We start from the raw sequence: 19,145 nt of genomic DNA on the forward strand, positions 1-19,145 counted from the left end.
GGACAATACAACCAGTAACATAGCCTACTAGATTTGGGAAATGCATTTCATAAACATGAAACTCTCCACCTAAACCCCACTCAGTGAACAGCAGAGTGTCGGCGGCGCCGTGAGGATGCTGAAAGATGCTCTGATCTTCCGGTTCTTCGCTTTCTCCGTGAACGCGCGCGCACGACTGCCGGTGCAGAGTGAGATGCGCATGTGACGACACAGGACCCGGTTTCTCTCTCTCTCTCTCTCTCTCTCTCTCTGTCCCTCACACACAACACACAACACAAACACACACACACACACACACACACACACACTGACTGCCATCAAGACACAGAGAAGATCTAGCCTATAGCCTACCTCTGAGACGACATTTATAGGCTGTTCAGAATTGAATAAACCAGGACTACTCGAATTTAGCTGGACGGAGGTAAGTGTGTGTGTGTGTGTGTGTGTGTGTGTGTGTGTGTGTGTGTGTGTGTGTGTGTGTGTGATGACGAGAGAGAGGTTGGCTTATTATCTCATGCAGGAGCCCGGACAGTTGGATAGGTCCTCCCACCGGTGTCTGCCTATTTATACGGTTAGAAACGCAGCCGTGGGTCGTGATAACAGGACGCGACTGGGACATAGCAAGATACATCACAGTGCGGTAAGAGATCGTGTTCTTGGCCGATTGTTGAGGATGCCCGTGAGTGTTTGTTTGACCTAAATTATGCAATGATGGTGACATAGCCGCTTGTCGCATGTGCTCATTGTGCCTTATTGGATGCAGGCTGCAAGGACCGCTGCTCTGAGTCAGGAGTTTATGGTGGGAGGTTTGAGCCCATGAGGATAAAGTATGATGGTGTAGCAGACAGATACATCAAACACACACACACACACACACACACACACACACACACACACACACACACACACACACACACACACACAGGCTTTCTGTGGCTGTTTCACTGGACAGGACCTCTCCCTCTGATTCTCTCTGTGTGTTGTTCTGTCTGCGGTCCCAGTCACCTCATCATAGTCACTGCTCCCAGCATTCCTCATTCACACGCACACACGCACGCTGGTTTGAAGTTAACTCAATTTTGCTGCATACAAATGAGCTCAAGTTGCAAACATGAGGCTGTAGTTGTAGGCCTGTGACAATCAAACACACCTTTTAAAACAGAGCCTGTACTAAGTCAGAAAAAAGAGCAATCCTGATTGAAACGCATTGATATTTTCAAGTAGGCTATAGTTTCCACATTAATGATAAAAGGCTTTTATTATTCCATTGACCACATGAACATAAAAAGTGTAACATTAAGTTTAATTTGTTTTCCATATATTCCCCACAATACTCAGTACACTATTCTAGAAAAGGATGGTCCATCCTCTCTACACATGCTGCACATGTGGCGCCGTGAAGGCAGTAAGCCAGTACAACAAACAAAAAACCAGCAACAATAATAAAGTCAACGTTTCTTTTTTGTCACATTTTAGTTGTGGATTGTGTTTTACTCTCAAGCAGTTTGGATGATCTGCAATGTAATTGTGTTTTACTTTTGTATTAAATGGAGATTAATTAATTGTAAAAATAAAATAATAACAACAACAACAACAACAACAACAGTATAGGCTAAATAAAGCACACACTTATGCTCATTATTTTCTCCTGTATTTGTCACTGTCATTGTCACTATAATATCAACAGTGTTGTTGGATAATGTACTATTTATCTGTCAAAGGTACTTGATGCAAAGACAGTAATTAGTACAGAATTAAGAGATACCAGATAATAATAATAATGTAAAAAATAATATGAGCTGCATGTTCAGGGGACTAAATAACAACCTAAACAGACACTAAATTATACTCTGTTTAAATAATCTTGGTTTTTGCTGATTAACACATGGGATACAGTTAAAAAGCTCCAAAAAAGCTAGTATTTGGACCTTATAGTTGGGATTGTTTTGTTATACATACTGTTTTTCATGCTGTTTATTGGTGGAAAATGTGGACAAATAACAGTCTAATCTTAAATTAGAATATATTGTTGTTGGTACGCACTGATTTAAAAGGTGTGCAAAGTGAAAGTTCAAGCAAAAAACAAACAAGAAACGGTTCTGACTGTAAACACTAAACACAAAGACAACTGGTTACAGACAGGTCAGACAGGGGGAGGGATGGAGGGGTGCACGTGAAATGAGGCGGACTCTGTTGGCAGCAGGGAGACATGGGGGTTTTAAGGGAAGTGAGCCAGAGTTTTGGGCTATAAGACAAAGGTGGCGTGGGCATTGTTTTGGTTAGTATGAAACTGGGACAAGTGGGCACTGCTTGCTGTGGCTAGTGGGTAATGTTTTGGCGGGAGTGCCCGTGAGTTTGTGTGTGGTGATGGTGATGGTGGGTGGGTATGAGAAGAGGAGGAGCTCTGTCATGATGCCAGGACCACATTCTCATCCTGCTGCTGTTGAAAGGGGCGGTAAGGACATAAACAGGCCCAGTGGGATTAGGTCCCACTCAGAGAAGTGATCAGGGGGGATTTACTGCCCAGTCGGCACACAATGGCACTGTCGCGTTACACACTACACATGCTCAACGGCAACGTTTCACAACAGACCCAAGCCTATATAAATCCGATTAGAACTCCCCTTTGTTTAGGAAGCGGCACCGGGGTTAACACAGGCTAGCCATGCCGCGGGCCATGTTTGATAGGACAGGGGGGGTGTGGACGTTGGCGGGACGGCAAAGAGAAAAGCTGGGGGCACGTTGTGTTTTGGCGGGGTGTTTCCACGTGTGTGAAGCCCCAGACAAACAGGGAGGCCAGTGGCTGTGTGTGGGAGCACAATAACAGGATGAATAACATTTTTTTCCCCCCCGGTTAGTGCGTGTGAGTCAGCTGATGATGGTGGATGGAGACAGAGATCTAAGCTAACATGAGACAACAACAACATTGGCAGACACAAAGACAGCAAGCCGGTTTGAACCTGTTCAAATAATCTGACCCATAAACATGGAAGCAGTTGGGGGGGACAAAGCACAAACAAGCCTCTGCTTTTAGTAGAGTATCAAATGGACAGCTACAGAAATGTCAGGAACTTTCTTCTCATTTCTATCGTTCCTCTTCAGTGCCGGCTCTGGCCCAGGCTGCAGCCATGCCTCTTCTGGAAGAGACCACTCTGCCACAAGATCACCCACCGACTGTCCCCGTGGTCATCATAGGTAAACATTTTGCTCCTAACCTCCCAACCTTTAATGGTTTCACATTGTTACTCCAACTTGGCCCAAATCCTGCACACATACAATCTTAAAGGTGTCTTTCTCAATCTAACTTTTGTCACATAATGCTGTGTGCTCCTTTGTGATACTAATCCACCATTTCCCAAACTTGGGGCGTTTTTTTAGGAAATGGCCCATCAGGTATTTGTCTGTCCTACCTGCTGAGTGGACACAAGCCCTACCTAGATACAGCAACTGTTCACCCGAACCCAATAATATACAGGAAACTGCAGGAGACAAAGCACCTATCCATCACTGAACAGGTAAAAACACCTAGGAATTCCTTGCACATGTACACATGATCACATTCACTCAGGTGTGTCATAATGGGGACTATTTTTTGCAGGATCTGGAATATTTGAGTGAAGGTCTTGAGGGGAGGTCAAGGAACCCTGTGGCTGTGCTTTTTGACACACTTCTGCACCCCAATGCTGACTTTGGCTACGAGTTCCCCCCTGTCCTTCAGTGGCGGAGGGACAAGCAGCACCACATCCCTCATCTGGTGCTGGGGAGGGCAACGCCTGGAGGTGCTTGGCATGTAAGATACAAGGTTTAGTCTGCCACACCTTTGTAATTATCCGAATTTTATGTTAATCGTTTGGTTCTCTGAAATTGCACTATCCTCTACTCTTCTCTTCTTTCATCAGGCAATGGAAGGCTCCATGCTGACTATTAGTCTTGGCATCTGGATGGAGCTTCCAGGGGTTAACTACAGGGACTTGACCAACGGGAAACGCAGGTATTAAGAGAGGTTGACAGCAGCAAAGACATGGCTGAAGTCTCGGTTTATTTCTGTGCTACCTCTTTCCTAATTGTCCCTCTCTTCTCTCTAGGGATGCCACCAGTGACAGAGCCACCCCAGAAGAGATCTCATCCTATTACCGTAACTATGTGAAGCTTAAGGGCCTCCAAAAGAATTTTGTTGACAACACCTACGTGACCTCTGTCCAGAAACTCTGCCGGGGGCACGAGGGAGAAGGTCTGGAAAATGGGCACACTGATCAAGGAGATGGAGGGGTGGGAGATGGTGGGAATGAAGGCTTTGAAGTAAATGGAGTTGAGTGTCTAAACAATGGAGGAGGGGGGGCTCTCTGGGAAGTAAGGGGATACCAGCAGGTGCAGAACGACACTCATGTGCCCTTCTCTTTGTTTGCTGAGAACGTAGTTCTGGCCACCGGTGCATCTGATTCACCGGTTCGATTAGGTGCAGAGGGTGAGGACCTACCATTTGTATTCCACAGCATCTCCGATCTAGGCTTGGCTGTCAGCCGTAGAAAACTGGATATGAACTCTGATCCGGTTTTGATCGTAGGTGCTGGTTTAAGTGCTGCAGATGCAGTTCTGTGCGCTTGTAACAGCAACATCAGAGTGCTGCATGTCTTTCGTAAGAGCGTAGACGACCCAGAACTTATCTTCAAACAGCTGCCCAAGACCTTGTACCCAGAGTACCACAAAGTCTACAACATGATGTGCTCTCAGACCTACACAAATGTGGCTCCCTCCTCTGCTTTAAACAGACCCCAGGCAGTAAGTATCGCCTCTTCAGTATGTGCCAAGATGTGCCCAAAGCCCCAACTTGCTGCAGGTAACATGGCTGGTAATACCAGTGTCAGCCTGTTTCCTGACTACACTAGTTTCCCCGAACACTGCGTGGTGTCCTTCCAGTCTGACATGAAGTGTTTGTTGCAGGGGAACAACTCCCTCAAGGCCTTCAAGATCTCCATGGCCCTAGTGCTGATTGGGACCAACCCAAACTTGTTTTTTCTGAAGGGGCAGGGCCAGTACCTGGGTCAGGATCCAACAAAACCCATCTCCTGCACGCAGAACCCCATTGACATCCACCCCTACACTTTTGAGTGTACCAAGGAGCCAGGTCTGTTTGCCATGGGCCCGCTGGTGGGAGACAACTTTGTTCGCTTTTTGAAGGGTGGTGCTTTAGGCATTGCCTCGTGTCTGCTGAAGAGACTCAAGAAGAAAGGGAAGCTCATCAGCAATGAAGAGAATAACTTTATTTGAAAACATGATGAAGAAAAGAGCTGTACACATTGGTTGTAGAGCAGATTTCAAGCGCTCCTACCAACTAATGTAAAAGATGAAGGGGAAAACAAGTTTGTTTTAATCATTTAGGCAGTGTTTTCTCATCAAAGCTAAGGCATTTTTACAACTTTCTGAGACCTAAAAGAAAATGGATGTACACTAATTAGTTTCTAAAGAAACAAAACACAGCTTTCAAAAGTCTTGTTTGACTCCATAAGAAGTGCCCAGAAGTCCAAGCTACCATGTGCCAATGTTTTCTAGTCAATCTGTACCTCACAACTGAATGGGACCTTATTTTCATCAGGGTTATTTATTCATTCACCATGTGTCTTTCAATCCATTTACTAACAACCGTTAAATTGGTGTCATATCACATCACACTTTAAGTCGTATTTTAGCTTTTAGTTGTACAACCTGGAGTGGTGAGTGTTATAGTGGACGCCAAGATTTATCCAAGATTTATCTTGGAATGTGTAAACCAACAAGTTCATGGCTAAGCAATCTTGATGTTCCTGATTATTCTGAGCCTGCCTTTTTAACTTCAGAGGATTCTTTGTTTAGCTGCTATTGTAGGTAGTTGGAGCCATATACATAAAAAAAGAAAGAAAAGTCTTAAAAATCTGAACTGTTGCTTTGGTTATAGTGCGACTGAAAGGCTTTCTTGGATCACGACTGGCAGACCATGCTCTCATAGGCAAGAAGTCGGTTCGATTGCATTCAGGCTCGATTGCCTATCCTGTCCTGGGTAGCCCAGATGTTGCTATGTGAATTATTTCATCTTGAATTTTTGGATCTGAATTTGAGCAACCTGAATCAATCTTTTTGAAATTTGGAAACTTGACTTTTTGGATCTGATGATTTGTGATTATTGAAAAAAAAAAATTTAATTCAGCTTTTGAAATGCAAATCAAAAAAATTCATATTTTAATTTCAAAGAGGTAAATTCAGAACATATTCAGATACATGACTTTCAAATTAATATAATTCAATATTACATAATCAGTGGCTGTTAAAATTCAAATAATTATGTCTCTTATTTGCTTCCATATTCTATGCAAATAATTTCACTTGCAGATCTGAATGTATTCTTGGACACCAATTGCTACGTTTGAATTCCTGGCAAAAGATATGGTCATTAAAGGATCATTCTGGTGTTTAACATTTTCTTCTTTTTTATTCATTTCCACTATGGACAACTTCAGAAGAACGGTAAACATCTTGGCAGATTTTATTTTTGTTTAGATTTACATTCAAAACAGTAACACCAATAATGATGCTTTTTATTTTTTTATTTTCCAGAACGATAGTGAACTTTCTCCATTTGGCAGCCAACTTTCCATTCTGAGACTTGTAAAAACATGGGCATGGTGTTTACCAAGATGGTTCTTTAGCAGTACAAGAACAAATATAAAATAGGATAAAACAAGAAATACCAGTATGATCCTTTAAACTTAACAACTGCCAATTACATCATGACAAAAATATAGTGAAAATATAACACTATTCTTGCCATAGCAATACATTTATTTAAACGCAACAATTACAACACTTTGTGCGCATTTTCTTGTTCTTTTCGCCAGTCACACATGAAGAGAACAGGCTTTCAAAGAAAGAACAGAAAAGCACACTTGCAGAAAACCCATTTTTACAATCATACAATCTAAATAATTTTATATTTTTAGCAAACCAAATCTTAGTATCCTTTGTATTTTTTATAATTACATAGTGCCATTTTTAGCATGTTGTAGTTATCTTCGTGATGGCTAATATCTAAGCTCCATCTTAGAACTATTCAATCTACCTGACTGGGCAATATGTAAATTACTTATTGTCTATGACTGTAGCCATATCATGTTTCTCTTAATAGTGTGAAACATGGCATACAGCTTTGTTTACTTAACACTACATAGGAATTGCCAAGTCAGACTTCTTCCATAGCTATTTCTGAAATACACCAAGGCAGGTGATTTCCTAAACATGATCAATATAAGGACTTTCGGATTTTCCACATTGCCCAACTCTACATGTGTGTATATACAAAATTCTTCTTCCATTTTTTAATACAGCTTCGAAGCAAACAGCCAATATTGTTTTGTTAAGTATCAAATAAGAGAGCGGAGCAATCTATTTTTCATTTTTACTGTAGTTTCCTTCATCAATCACTGTCTGCAAGAGTGTGATGCCATATGCATAATTTGTTTTGTGTGCTGCACAACTCATGGTTTGTTTATTGTGATGTGACACTTTGATCTCTGTGTAGGGAATTTTTTCTTCTGGCTCCTTCAATACAATATGGTAGTCAGTCAGTGTTGGGGGTAATTACTAAAATAAAATGCTACTGTAGTCACATTACTTTTTCCACTAACAAAGTTAATAGTTTAACAAATTACTGTATAAGTTTTAGTAATCCTATTGAACTAGTGAAAATGTTATTACTTGTGTTAAATATTGAATTTTAGCTGAATTATGCCTTGATGCTTTTTTCACTGACTTCTGAATATTGTTTTGATATGAATATTAATTACATGCATGCAGGCATGATCCATTGCCTAGCAGCAGCTGCTGTGAGCAGAAGACATAAAAGTGCTATAAGAACAGATGTGGAAAGAGTACATTTAAGGACTGCAGAGACTTGGTGACTTAAAAGTGGAGATAACTCGTATTATTGGTTTGAATTTACTTAAAGGAAGAAAAAAAAAAAAAATATGACCCTGGGCATATCAGGTTGGACACAACTGTCCACCGCTTTCAATTCCAAGAGCAATCTGCTTGCTTAATTAAGCACCAACAGGTTTATTGTGTGTCCATCCATATACTTTACATTTTAGTACAGATTTGTATGAATTTTAGAAAGCAACTTGCAAGTACTATGTATAATAAACAAAATAATCCCATTGCAATTTAAGAAAAATAACTGTTTAAACTTCCACAATACATGCTGAATATGAATGGACAGATGGGCTTCAACTATCTGCACAGAAAGGCCCATAAATGTTTGGCATGATGACAGTTTCAGATCTGTAAAAGTGCCTGCAGGCTCATCGGAGATGAAGATTAAGAAACAGCAACTTGAATCCCTCTAAGTTTCTATTTCAGCTAAAACCAGGAAACAAATTTGGTCTTAACTTTAAAACCAAGGAATAGCTGCTTTCAGCATGTAGAGTTGAAATGCTCTCTTGTACAATTGAAGAGTTTTTAATGTTTTGTATGCCACATTTTTTATTATTGACAAATAAAACTTTGAGAGAAATCTCTGAACATGAGACTGTTTTCTTACATTGCTCGCTGCCAGTGGCTTAATTAGTGACATTTATAGATAGATAGGCACAGGTAGAACAGCAATACAAAACTATGACAAACATTTCTGAACATTTTAGCATTTATGAAGCATTATAGCTGAAATACAGATATCAGGAGTTATCTGTTGAATTATTTCTGGGGTCATTTTTATACGCTGTTGTTGGAGTTTGACATACTTTCTGTGCCTTTTTGAAATTAATTCCCTCTGTACGACGTCAAGATGAAGGCATTTCATCTTCTCCTGGTTAGTTTGGTGGGATTGTACCTAAAGAGACACACAGAGAAGATTTCATCTCATAGGTCTGTCCATGTCAGGATGGGCTTTTAACATCCCTCACGGATCATTCCTTAATGTCCTTAGAGGCATTTTGAACAAACAATAAAAACAGACCAAATTAAGCGCTGTAAAACGGGGACAGTGTTTGAACAGCTCAAAGCAAACAGGCTTCCTATAAACCACGTCTGGAAACTTGGTTTAGACCTACCAAAAAATACCGGATTGTTTTCTTAGCAGCAGAGTCTGTTCCCCAGATACGCATGAATGGCTGAGCATGAATCAGTTATCAAACAGCTCAGCCATCTCACTCACACACACACACACACACACACACACACACACACACACACACACACACAAACACACACACACACACACACACACACACACACACACACACACACACACACACACACACACTTTTCTGCTTAGTCAAAGAAAACACGGCAGTGCCAGCTTACATCACCTCTGTTACCCTGGCAACCACTGTGACGAAAGAAGGACTAAGTTCTGATTGGTTAAACTGAAGCTACAGTGGCCACATATCCATAATTCTTAATTATATAATGTCTGCATCTGATTATAATGACAGAGGCTGTACGGGCAGCATCTTTATTTTAGATTTTGACCACCTTGACTTGCATGTATACTAAGTGAGGGACCAAGCAAGTCAGAGTGTAAATTTAGGATTTAAATGCCAATTTCCGATACAAATCGCTTAGTTGACAGGGGAAAGTATTGTAGCTCTCTCGCCTTCCGTGAGGTCTAAATCAGAAAGGACGCAACTGACGGAGACAAAAGAGGAAACATTTATACCTGTCTGGCCAAACAATAAACACAAAAAAGGGGGCAAAGTAACATCCAATACATTATACATAAAGTAACAGTATAACAGTAACTGCAGAAAGTTTCGCAGTTTAATCCACAATATTGTTTTGTATTATTTTATACCGAATTCATAACAAATAACACACTATGACCTAAGTAAACAATTTATGCTATTGAATGACAATTGCTTTTTGGGATTTTATTCAGATATTAATTGAACCCGCGGCCGCTGCGGCAAGGACTGAGCATCAAGTGACTGGTGGTCTCATCTGTGTTTTCTCTCTTAATGTCGTAACTCGGTTTCCGATTGGGTCCAATATTTTGGTCACATGAGAACCTCTACTGATGAGATGGGATGACCAATTACCTTGCCTATACTATATGAGTAAGTCATGCCGAGGGTTGTCTCTTTTTCAAGACACAGGTAACGAACGAGACCGTAACTAAAGCAGAAGGAAGGTCTCAAATCATTTCTATTGATTAATAAAATCAGTAGATTAAATGGCTTGGCTTTTTTTTACATACCAGAAACCTTACTACACATCCTACAGAAAATGAAATCCAGTTTCTCACCTAAAGAGGTCATCTCCAACACTCTCGTCCCGTCTGCTCTGACGCTCTTCCTGAAACAAACAGACTCAAATCATGAATGCGAGGCTCAGGGAGATCACAGACAGATAAGAGAGATAGAGTGACAATAGTACCTCCGCTGCATCTTTCAGCCATTCATCCAGATCAGAGTGTTTGCCCCTGTTGTGAACCAGTAGATCAGATCCTCCGATGATGTGGGATGACCCCATGGCACCTGGCACACGGATCTATCACAAAAGGACATTTATATGAAAATTAAAAGGATTCTGTACATGAGGCAAATGTTGTCGGAACTTTGTGATGGGGATTAAAGTTGATTTTGACCCTACTGTATGTATCCCGCCATTGAAGACAGTGTGTTCATCAGGGCATACAGTACATGATCGTCTCTTAAACTTACTAAAAAATTGGACACGTGTCTTGCAAATAATGGAAATTTTATGAAAAAAAGAATTACTCACTGGTGTGTTTGGAGCGGAAAACAGGTCATTTTAAAAAGGAAATTAAAAAAGCCCTTGTCCACTGGTATTGATATGAAAATGCAATTGTCTGCTTTTTTATTTTTTTTAAACTACATGGATGAGGGGATATTTTTCCTTTTTAAAATTTCAATTGTTTTCACTTAAGAGGTGAGCTGTATAATCAGTGGAGGACAAAATGTTGTCCTCCAGTGTTGGCACACATGCAACTACAACTGAATAAAACACAACAGAGCCTCTTAGGAGTTTTAGAATTTGTAAATACATTTTATAAAGTGCTGTTCCTAAATTTCAAATGAGGCTCTACTGTGGGTTTCTGTTACGTAAGTTGCATCGTAGTCTGACCTTGCGGAAACATTTAAAGTTCTTTGCGGAGTCGTTGCTCTGCATCCTCTGTGGTTTGGTTTTGGGAGGTGCAGTCACAGTGAGAGATCTAAACTCCACCAACACCAGCTTTTTAGGAAGGCCATCATCAATCTTTGACTCCTGCAAAACAGCACATTAATAAGTCAACATTTTTCTGATGGACAGTTACTGTTCTTTCTAGCAAAGAATAATGTTGTAGACTCTATAAAAACACAACTAATTGATTTAAACAACAATAACATGGTGTTCAGACAGTGTCTCCGGTGAATCCTGAATGGTTTTCAATGCCGTGTCGTGTAGCTGACAAATACTGGATTTATGGGACCCAATACCAATATGAATATTTAAGAGTAAGTAGGGCTGGGCGATATGGAGTAAATCAGATATCACGATATTCTTGACCAAATACCTTGATATTGATATTGTGGCGATATTCTAGGGTTGAAAATTGGTGCTTTAACAAAATATCTTCACACTTAAGATTTTAGATAAATAATCAGCAGTAATGTGGATATAATGTCTAAGTGGGGAAAAGGTAAATAATAGAACAGCTAGAACAGTCTGGTAAGTTCAGAAAAGTACATCACTTTACTGTAATGCAGCCTTTAAAACCAGGAAAAGACAACACTTTGTCATATCACGATATTACGATATCCAAAATCTAAACATAATTAAACATTTTTAATAAGGATCTTTTGAATTTGTTTATTAATAATAATAATAATAATATAATAATAATAATAATAATATTATTATTATTAGGTTTCAGATTACACTGCATATGGGAGATTTTATGTGTTAACACGGCACAATAAATACACCGGCTACACACTCTTATTAGTTCTTCGATGTGAGTAAACACAAAAAATTTGAGCCAACGTGAATCTAACAATCTTTAACTGGTGAATTGCAGCCACAGGAAATAGTAGGTGCTTGTATCGACTTTGATGTGTCCAGTGGTTCCTATCTGTCCCAAACTTTAGACTAATTGAAAACCCCAATTTTGACAAATAAATAAAGCTAGATAATAAAGCATCTAGGTGCAGCTAGAAATGGAGCTTATTCAAAAAGGGAGAAAGAGAGAGAGAGAGAGAGATTTTTCACAGAACTTACTTGGACCTCCTGTTTGATTGTAACAGGTTTCGGAGGGGTCTTAGTCTCTTCTTTAGTCTGGCAAATATCAACACTGAGTAGTTCTAAATCCTACAGGAATAAAAAGGGTGAAAAATGTGCAGTAAAACTCAGTGTGTGCGGAGAACGTTTTAAATTATTTTCTCTAAATTAGTGGTGCACAAAAGAACACTGACAGCAAATCCTCTGTCCTCACCTCAATGAAAGACGCCTCGTCATCGTCAAAAGGCGGTATGTCTTGACTTGTACTGGCAGATGACACCTCTGCAGGTTTGCTGGACTCATGATTAGTTGTCCTGTATTCTGAAGGATGAACCTGCTCTGTCTTGATGGAGACAATACACTGTTCAGATGTTTGGTTCTTATGGGAACCTGACTCTTTCTCCAGGCCCCCCTGTGGCCTCTGGTTCTTTCCATTTTCTTCTGGGGGGAGCCGTTGCCTCTTGCTTGAAGACGGAGCCTCCAAAGTATTTAATCCTCGTTTCTGTTCAGTTGAACTGTGCATTATTAGCTGTGCTTGCTGGCCTTGATTACTTGCAGGTTGCTCATCAAAGAAGTCCAGATCCTCAGACATAAGAGACTCCAGTTCATCCATCTGTATCTCAGCCTCCATCTCCTTCCTCTTTCTACTCCGTGGCTCCTCCTGGACAGTGTGGGAGACCTTGTCTGACTGCCCTACAAAAAGATCAGCTGCGGACCCCAGTGGATTTTGGGATGCTGCTGCAGGGACTCTGTCTGAAGGTGAGTATGTGTCTTTAGACGTAGCTGAAGCGTTTGGTGCCTGTATGCTGATGGCTGATTCCAGTACAGGCCGTTTTGGCTCTGACATGAAAGCGGAGAGCTCATCATCCAAAGGCCTTGATGACAGGATGAAACAAAGAGAAAGGTAAGGAATAGACTTTCAACTTATATTATTGCCGGGTGATGGTATGTAAATTGTCATTGGGTAAAGGAGTTGTATAGTTAGTGCACTAACATGCAACACCACTGATAAAGTCCTATATTCAGTTTTAAGGAGAAGATGTTTACCTCTTCTTGTTGACAGTTTGAAAGAAACTGGTCAGAGCTGATTGTTTCTGTGGGGAAGCTTGTGCAAAGGGTTTTTGTTTCTGAGGAGACTGCTTCTGTAGAAATGTCTTCATGCCACCGCTGGCCCTGGGAAGGGATGGTTGGGACCTAATGCCACTACTACCTGCGCCTGAAACTGCAAAAACACTGATTGATTGGTTACAGCATACAGGCACTAAGCTGATGTTCCTATCATGAGTGCCTTAAAGTGATAGTTTGCTCACTTGCTGAGAGGATTGATACCCCTCTCATACCCCTACGCCTGCTATACGTAAGCTTAGCAGTAAGACTGGAAACAGGGGGAAACTGCTAGCCTGGCTCTGTACCAAAGTACCAAAATCAGCCGACAAGTATACTCCTACAGCTTGATTTATGGTTGTGCGGAGGGTCCACACAGAGCTTTCGCCGTAGCCTACGTAAGTGGCCTGAAGTTTATATTTGTGCGTTGGTGTGTGCGTCAATCTCTTTGAGAGAATAGCAGGGCCGGCGTGTGTGTGTGTGTGTGTGTGTGTGTGTGGGGAGTGTGTGGTAGAGTGAGTGAGAGAGTGACGTTAGCTTCCGAGCGAGTACAGACTCTAGAGGCATAGTGAGGGAAACAAAGTGTCTCCCCTGTTCTTTCTGACCATCGTGGGAAATCTGTAGCAGGAAAAGTTAACCCTCTCCTTGATTTCATGTTGTTTATGGAGAAGGAGAACCAGGAAATAAGTAGAGGGAAATGCAACGTTACCTAGTCTCGGCCGAGTGACGTGTAGTTAAATTTTTTGGGAGGTGCACTTCAGGCCACGGCAAAGATTTTACGCAGAAGCATAAATCATGCTTAAGGCTCAATAATATATATATTATCTTAATATATGTTATAGGATTTGTAACAGCACAAAAAACAATTTAAAATTTACTACAAATAATGTATATTGTTGAACAATAAAAGAAGGAGGTCTGTTGTTTAAGTGACCTACTTATTAACAATTACAATTGAGAAGAAATGATTTGTCCATACAGCAAAGCTCCATGTTGTGTTGCACAGAAAAATCTAATATGTTTCACACAGATAAAAAAAAAAAAAATGAACTAATTTTGGATGGTATTTGTATGTCTCAGACATTAGGTATCAGAATCAGTATCAAGAAAGAAAAAGACAGATCGGTGCATTCCTAATTCAATCATGCAGCTACCTGTCGGTTTGGACTCAGGCTTCTTCCTCTGTGAGGCCGTGTTCTCTACAGTGTTGAAGGAGCTCATTGTATCAGCCACGATGCACTGAGTGGTCATCTTCAGAGCTACGGGTTTGGATCCACGGAGCTGACTGCCGTTAGGGTTTTGCTTATTCTCAGGAGTCTCCCCTACGGCTGTCAGCCCTGTTCCTTTACATAACTCTGTCCTGATAAATAAGTACAATTACACAAATCAGACAGGCTTTCTCGATCAAACAGACAAATGAAAAGTTTGGACAACTTTCACACATAACAGATGTGTGTCTGAGTGATTGTCGGTACCCTTGTGATGGTTCTGTGTTAACTGCATACGCTGTGATGTTCTGAGATGCTGCAGCTAACACAGTCTCATCCACCGCCACGCTCTGTGATAGCGAAGCACTTGGGATTCTGGGTCCCACTTTTGGTGCTGAATCTAAAACAAAGATAGAAACAAAAATCTAAGAAAAATGACATAAAGGAAGAAAACTGAAAGAATAAAGATTGCAATCAGTGCTTTTCTGTCAGGTTACCCACCTGAGTCTGGTGTTCGACTGGATGGATTGCAGTACATGTCACAGGAAGCATAGATGGCAGCCAAACCAATTTCAGACTCTGTGATGACTCTGAGGCCTTTTCTGTGTCAGCGGAAAAAGAGAGAGCGTTTGGAAGTGTTCACAAATCATCACTTTGATAAATGAATTGCCAAACAGAAGTTTGTGCAAACCTTTTAACAATGCTGTTCGCAGAGTTCGCCCACTCTGTAGTAGAGGAAGGAAGCAGAATTTGGGAGCTGCTTGTTGTAACATCGATCACACAGCTCTGTGGAGACTCCAGCAGGTCCCTGGGCAGAGAGCCCTCCTCCAGTAGCTGGCTCCGGCCACCTCCAAAACTCACTGCTGCACTCAGGCGCTTGAGCTGCAAACAACATAAAAAAAGCAGGAATTACACAACCATGACTGTTCATCTGTACAGCAGATCAGAGAGACTGTGTGTCTTCTGACAATAACATTCTTATATTTCCCCTCATCGGAGTCTAATTGAAGGCTCAAACCTTTGAGCGATCCATAAATATTTTAGTTATTGTAAAAGCATTTCTTCCGGAGGATAGGCTGATGTTCTCATGTACTTTTTTGTGTAGCACCTTTAATACAAGAAATGCAGCACACAGTGCTTTACAATAAGGGAAAATAGACATAGAATGAATATAAGAAAACAGGGGTAGAATGCCATAATTAATGGCAAATAAGATGGAAAATAAAAACCCACTTGATTGAATACATAAGATAATTAGCATGCACATATAGATCAATAAACACTGCAACAGCATCTAAAGGTCTCTATTCTCTTCAACTCTCTTATTTTCTGTCCTTTTCTTGGAGTGGAGGAGAGTATTTTGCCTTGAGTTCACTCTTTACTAATCAGCGCCCAGGTCTCTGAGGTTATAAATGAACACGACAGAACCTACTTTTTGACAGACGCACCACCGGTCTTGATTACATCGAAATAAGCATTTATCAAATACTAGCCATCAGCAGATAGGTGTGCTGGTTTCAAAACTTGCACATGCCCGATGGCGCATGTGACCTCATCTGGAGGTTCTTAAGGAAAGACATATCAGTTAAATGCTGAAAATATTAGTCAATTCATTAATCTGTTTTAATTGCAACTTCCATTTTAATTGCACTCTGGTAAATTATAATGGACTTACTTGTCTGGGGCAAAGAAGAAACCGTGAGATAGATACATTAATTCTACATTTCTAATCTGTTGTGAAAATAGGCTCTCCACTGGAGCAGTGAGTCCCCCAGAGGATCTCCGGCTGCCGACTGCCTGGCAACCAATGTTCAGCTGATAAACAAGACCAAGTGAGTTTCCATCACTTCTGAAGCTAATGACAGAAAAACAAGCAGGGGGATGGACAGTTATACAGCCTATAACAAGTGCTCATTTCTATAACTCTCTGTGTGGTGTTATCCTTGACTAAGGAGGACAACTGCAGAGCAATTATAACTGATCAGCTGAAACCCTCCTATTCTGTGACCTAAGGGTTGGCAGAGCATGAAAACAATATTAGCTCATCACAAAGAAAGAAGTAGACATACTTGTTTGGCACTGAGGAATATGAAGGTCTTCCCGGTGAAAAGCCGTTTGCGAATTGGAATCGCTCCAAGGTTAACATCCTCTCTTCTCAAGCTGGGCTCATCGATCTCAGGGATGAAACTTAAAAACAATGACCAGCACAGATAGAAGGATAGTGTTTGGTTCAGTGTGGCCTCTGATGTTCAGTTCACCCTCAGTGTGAATGTGTATACATGAGGATGGATGTTTTTTTTACCTCTCGGCTTTAGGAGGGGGTAATTTTTGCTGAGCGGCTTTGCTGAGCTCTAAGAAAAACTCTGGCTTCACGATGGGACGACAGCACAGCAGAGCAGAAATAGTCTAATTAGGAAAACAGGAAGAACATTAAACACATATTCAGGGAGGGACAACCCTATCACATGTATTCACCTAATGAGAATACAAAAGTCTGGTCCTCCTGACCTTGATGGTGACTTTAGCAGACTGCATGGCCAGGTGGGTGCAGTCCTGAGTCCAGCTGTTGACCAGCTTTCCCCCCAAAGCCAGCAGGGCCTGAGAGAGCGACGCCTTGCCATCATTGTCCAAACATGACGAACACACCACTGGCTTCTGATGTTCCACACTAATATGAAGATGTGACAACGAAGGAGATTCATAATGCAACATGAAATTCATATTAGCTGCATTTAGCGTTTTCTGAATTTGGGGGAAATAAATCTAGGTGTGAGTGCATTTAAAAGTAAAATATGATTCCAGACTTAGTGATCACAAATCTGTGATATAAAACATAACTAGCCAGGTCTTGTTTTAGTTGCTTACCTGAATTTGCTGTGAAAAACCCCAAATGTGACATTGTCTCCTGACTTCAGGTTCACCGGTGTGTTCTCTGTCAAGCGCTGGTTGTTGACAAATGAACCGTACTTGGAGGTGTCTTTTAGAGTCAGGGACTAGGAATAACATTCAGTCAGTCAGTCAGTCAAACTTCCTTCCTTCCTACATCTTCCTGTTCAATTATTCATGGCTCAATGATAAACCCACCCTTTCAATTGCAGTCCATTTTACATTTACAATTTATTTTGGTCCAGTTGTACGGTTTTGCATAAGGAATAAACTTGTAGATAGAGCTCAGTAGGATTCTCTCTTTTCATCTTGATATAAATTCCAGCTACAGAGAAATACAGGCTTCTGTATGTTATATATTGATTAGACTGTCCAATACATTTGCAAAAACACAATATAAATGTGTAAATAAATGTATAAATTCTATTGATTGTGGTATTGCACATAATCATGAACATACAGTAGCCCTGACATGGAAGATATTTTACATATGATGCACTGCAGATTCTGTTAAACACATTCAGTCCATTAAATGATGAAATATATAGTGCAGAACAGTTTGGTCACTCACGTGGTCAGTAGCAGTCAGATGCGCGTGAGCCCTGCTGATGGACTGGTCGTTGGGTAAGAGGATGTCACAGTTCTTGCGCCCCACCACATACTCTTTATTGGAGAGGAGATAGTGGGTCTCACCTGTGTGTGACAGGAAGCAAGGGTATGGACCTTCTCTAATGTAAAAATCACAATAACTAGTGGTTTTACAAACTCGTCTATTTACATTAAGTGCATGTGACTTTTTTTATGTGTGCCAATCCATACTTATGTGTCGGGTCGGCTAAGATTAATTGTTAAAATCCTGCTCCTCCTCGAGCAAGACACTAAAGCCCAAATTGCTCTTCATGTGCCTCGCTCGGTTAAGAACAATCCATTTCTACTTTTAGCGTTAATTGTTTTTTATCATAACGTTACGCACTCTGTAACACAGCTAACGTTAACAGGCGTTAACTTTACTTTAACCCGCAAGTTGTGTGTAAAGCTAGCGTCACAATGTCAGCCACGACCATGAAAGAGTTACCTCCAGCCTCCAGGGGTGTCAGTATCCACATTTTACTGCTTATTGTTGCCTTTCATATGTTCAACCCACCAGTAAGTCAGAAGTAAGGCAACATTTTAAGACAATTTATAACAATTATCAACAAGGTGGACTCAGCGCGCTACCCTGTGACGTACAAACTATGCGCCGCTACTCTATTTTCAAAATAAAAGTCTTAACCCTCAGTCATTAAGGGTTGGTAAATCTACAGTAGGCTATATGGTCTGGCAAAGCGAGACAAGTAAATCTATGGTGAATCTATAACAAATTAGAGCAAATTTATTTTATTAAATATTAATAATCGAGTTAAAGTAATATTGTATATTGGCTTGGTCATGATGTCCCTTAATACTTACTGGTGCTCTACAAGAGGAAATAAATAACCATTTTAAGGAGGAAAAGTGGTGGAAAGTAGACTACATTTACTCCAAGTACTGTAGGCTGCCTACCTAGTATAATTTGAGGTACTTGCACTTTACTTGAGAATTTCCAGTTTCTGCTACTTTATACTTCTACTCCACTACAACTCAGAGGCAAATATTGTACTTTTTACTCCACTACATATGATAACTTTAGTGACTTTGCAGAGTCAGAATAATAATACAAAATAT

General features: G+C 40.8%; 2 protein-coding genes across 5 annotated transcripts; one reads left to right on the plus strand and one right to left on the minus strand.

Moving 5' to 3' along the window:
* The first annotated feature begins 263 nt into the window (after window positions 1–263).
* On the plus strand, window positions 264–8,547 carry osgin2 (oxidative stress induced growth inhibitor family member 2). Of its 4 annotated transcripts, none has more exons than XM_039805792.1 (7): window positions 264–421; window positions 2,859–2,952; window positions 3,103–3,195; window positions 3,379–3,515; window positions 3,599–3,790; window positions 3,900–3,991; window positions 4,086–8,547. In XM_039805792.1, exons 2-7 carry the CDS (start codon window positions 2,910–2,912, stop codon window positions 5,266–5,268), a joined length of 1,740 nt encoding a protein of 579 aa, XP_039661726.1. In that variant the 5' UTR covers window positions 264–421; window positions 2,859–2,909; the 3' UTR covers window positions 5,269–8,547. The 4 variants fall into 4 exon arrangements, with proteins under 4 accessions (XP_039661726.1, XP_039661728.1, XP_039661725.1 ...); XM_039805791.1 differs by lacking the exon at window positions 264–421 and adding an exon at window positions 446–640; XM_039805794.1 differs by lacking the exon at window positions 2,859–2,952.
* Window positions 8,067–18,689, minus strand: nbn (nibrin). Its single transcript, XM_039805787.1, has 17 exons — window positions 18,517–18,689; window positions 18,013–18,134; window positions 17,421–17,548; window positions 17,064–17,223; window positions 16,858–16,961; window positions 16,625–16,742; window positions 15,247–15,437; window positions 15,057–15,157; window positions 14,823–14,955; window positions 14,502–14,707; window positions 13,291–13,465; window positions 12,458–13,118; window positions 12,244–12,333; window positions 11,110–11,250; window positions 10,399–10,512; window positions 10,268–10,317; window positions 8,067–8,854 (listed from the first exon to the last, which is right to left on the minus strand). The coding sequence occupies exons 1-17, from the start codon at window positions 18,545–18,547 to the stop codon at window positions 8,821–8,823; spliced, it is 2,559 nt and encodes an 852-aa protein (XP_039661721.1). The 5' UTR covers window positions 18,548–18,689; the 3' UTR covers window positions 8,067–8,820.
* Between the last annotated feature and the right edge of the window lie 456 nt (window positions 18,690–19,145).

This window comes from Perca fluviatilis, chromosome 7 (genome assembly GCF_010015445.1).
Source record: "Perca fluviatilis chromosome 7, GENO_Pfluv_1.0, whole genome shotgun sequence".
Lineage (NCBI taxonomy): Eukaryota > Metazoa > Chordata > Actinopteri > Perciformes > Percidae > Perca > Perca fluviatilis.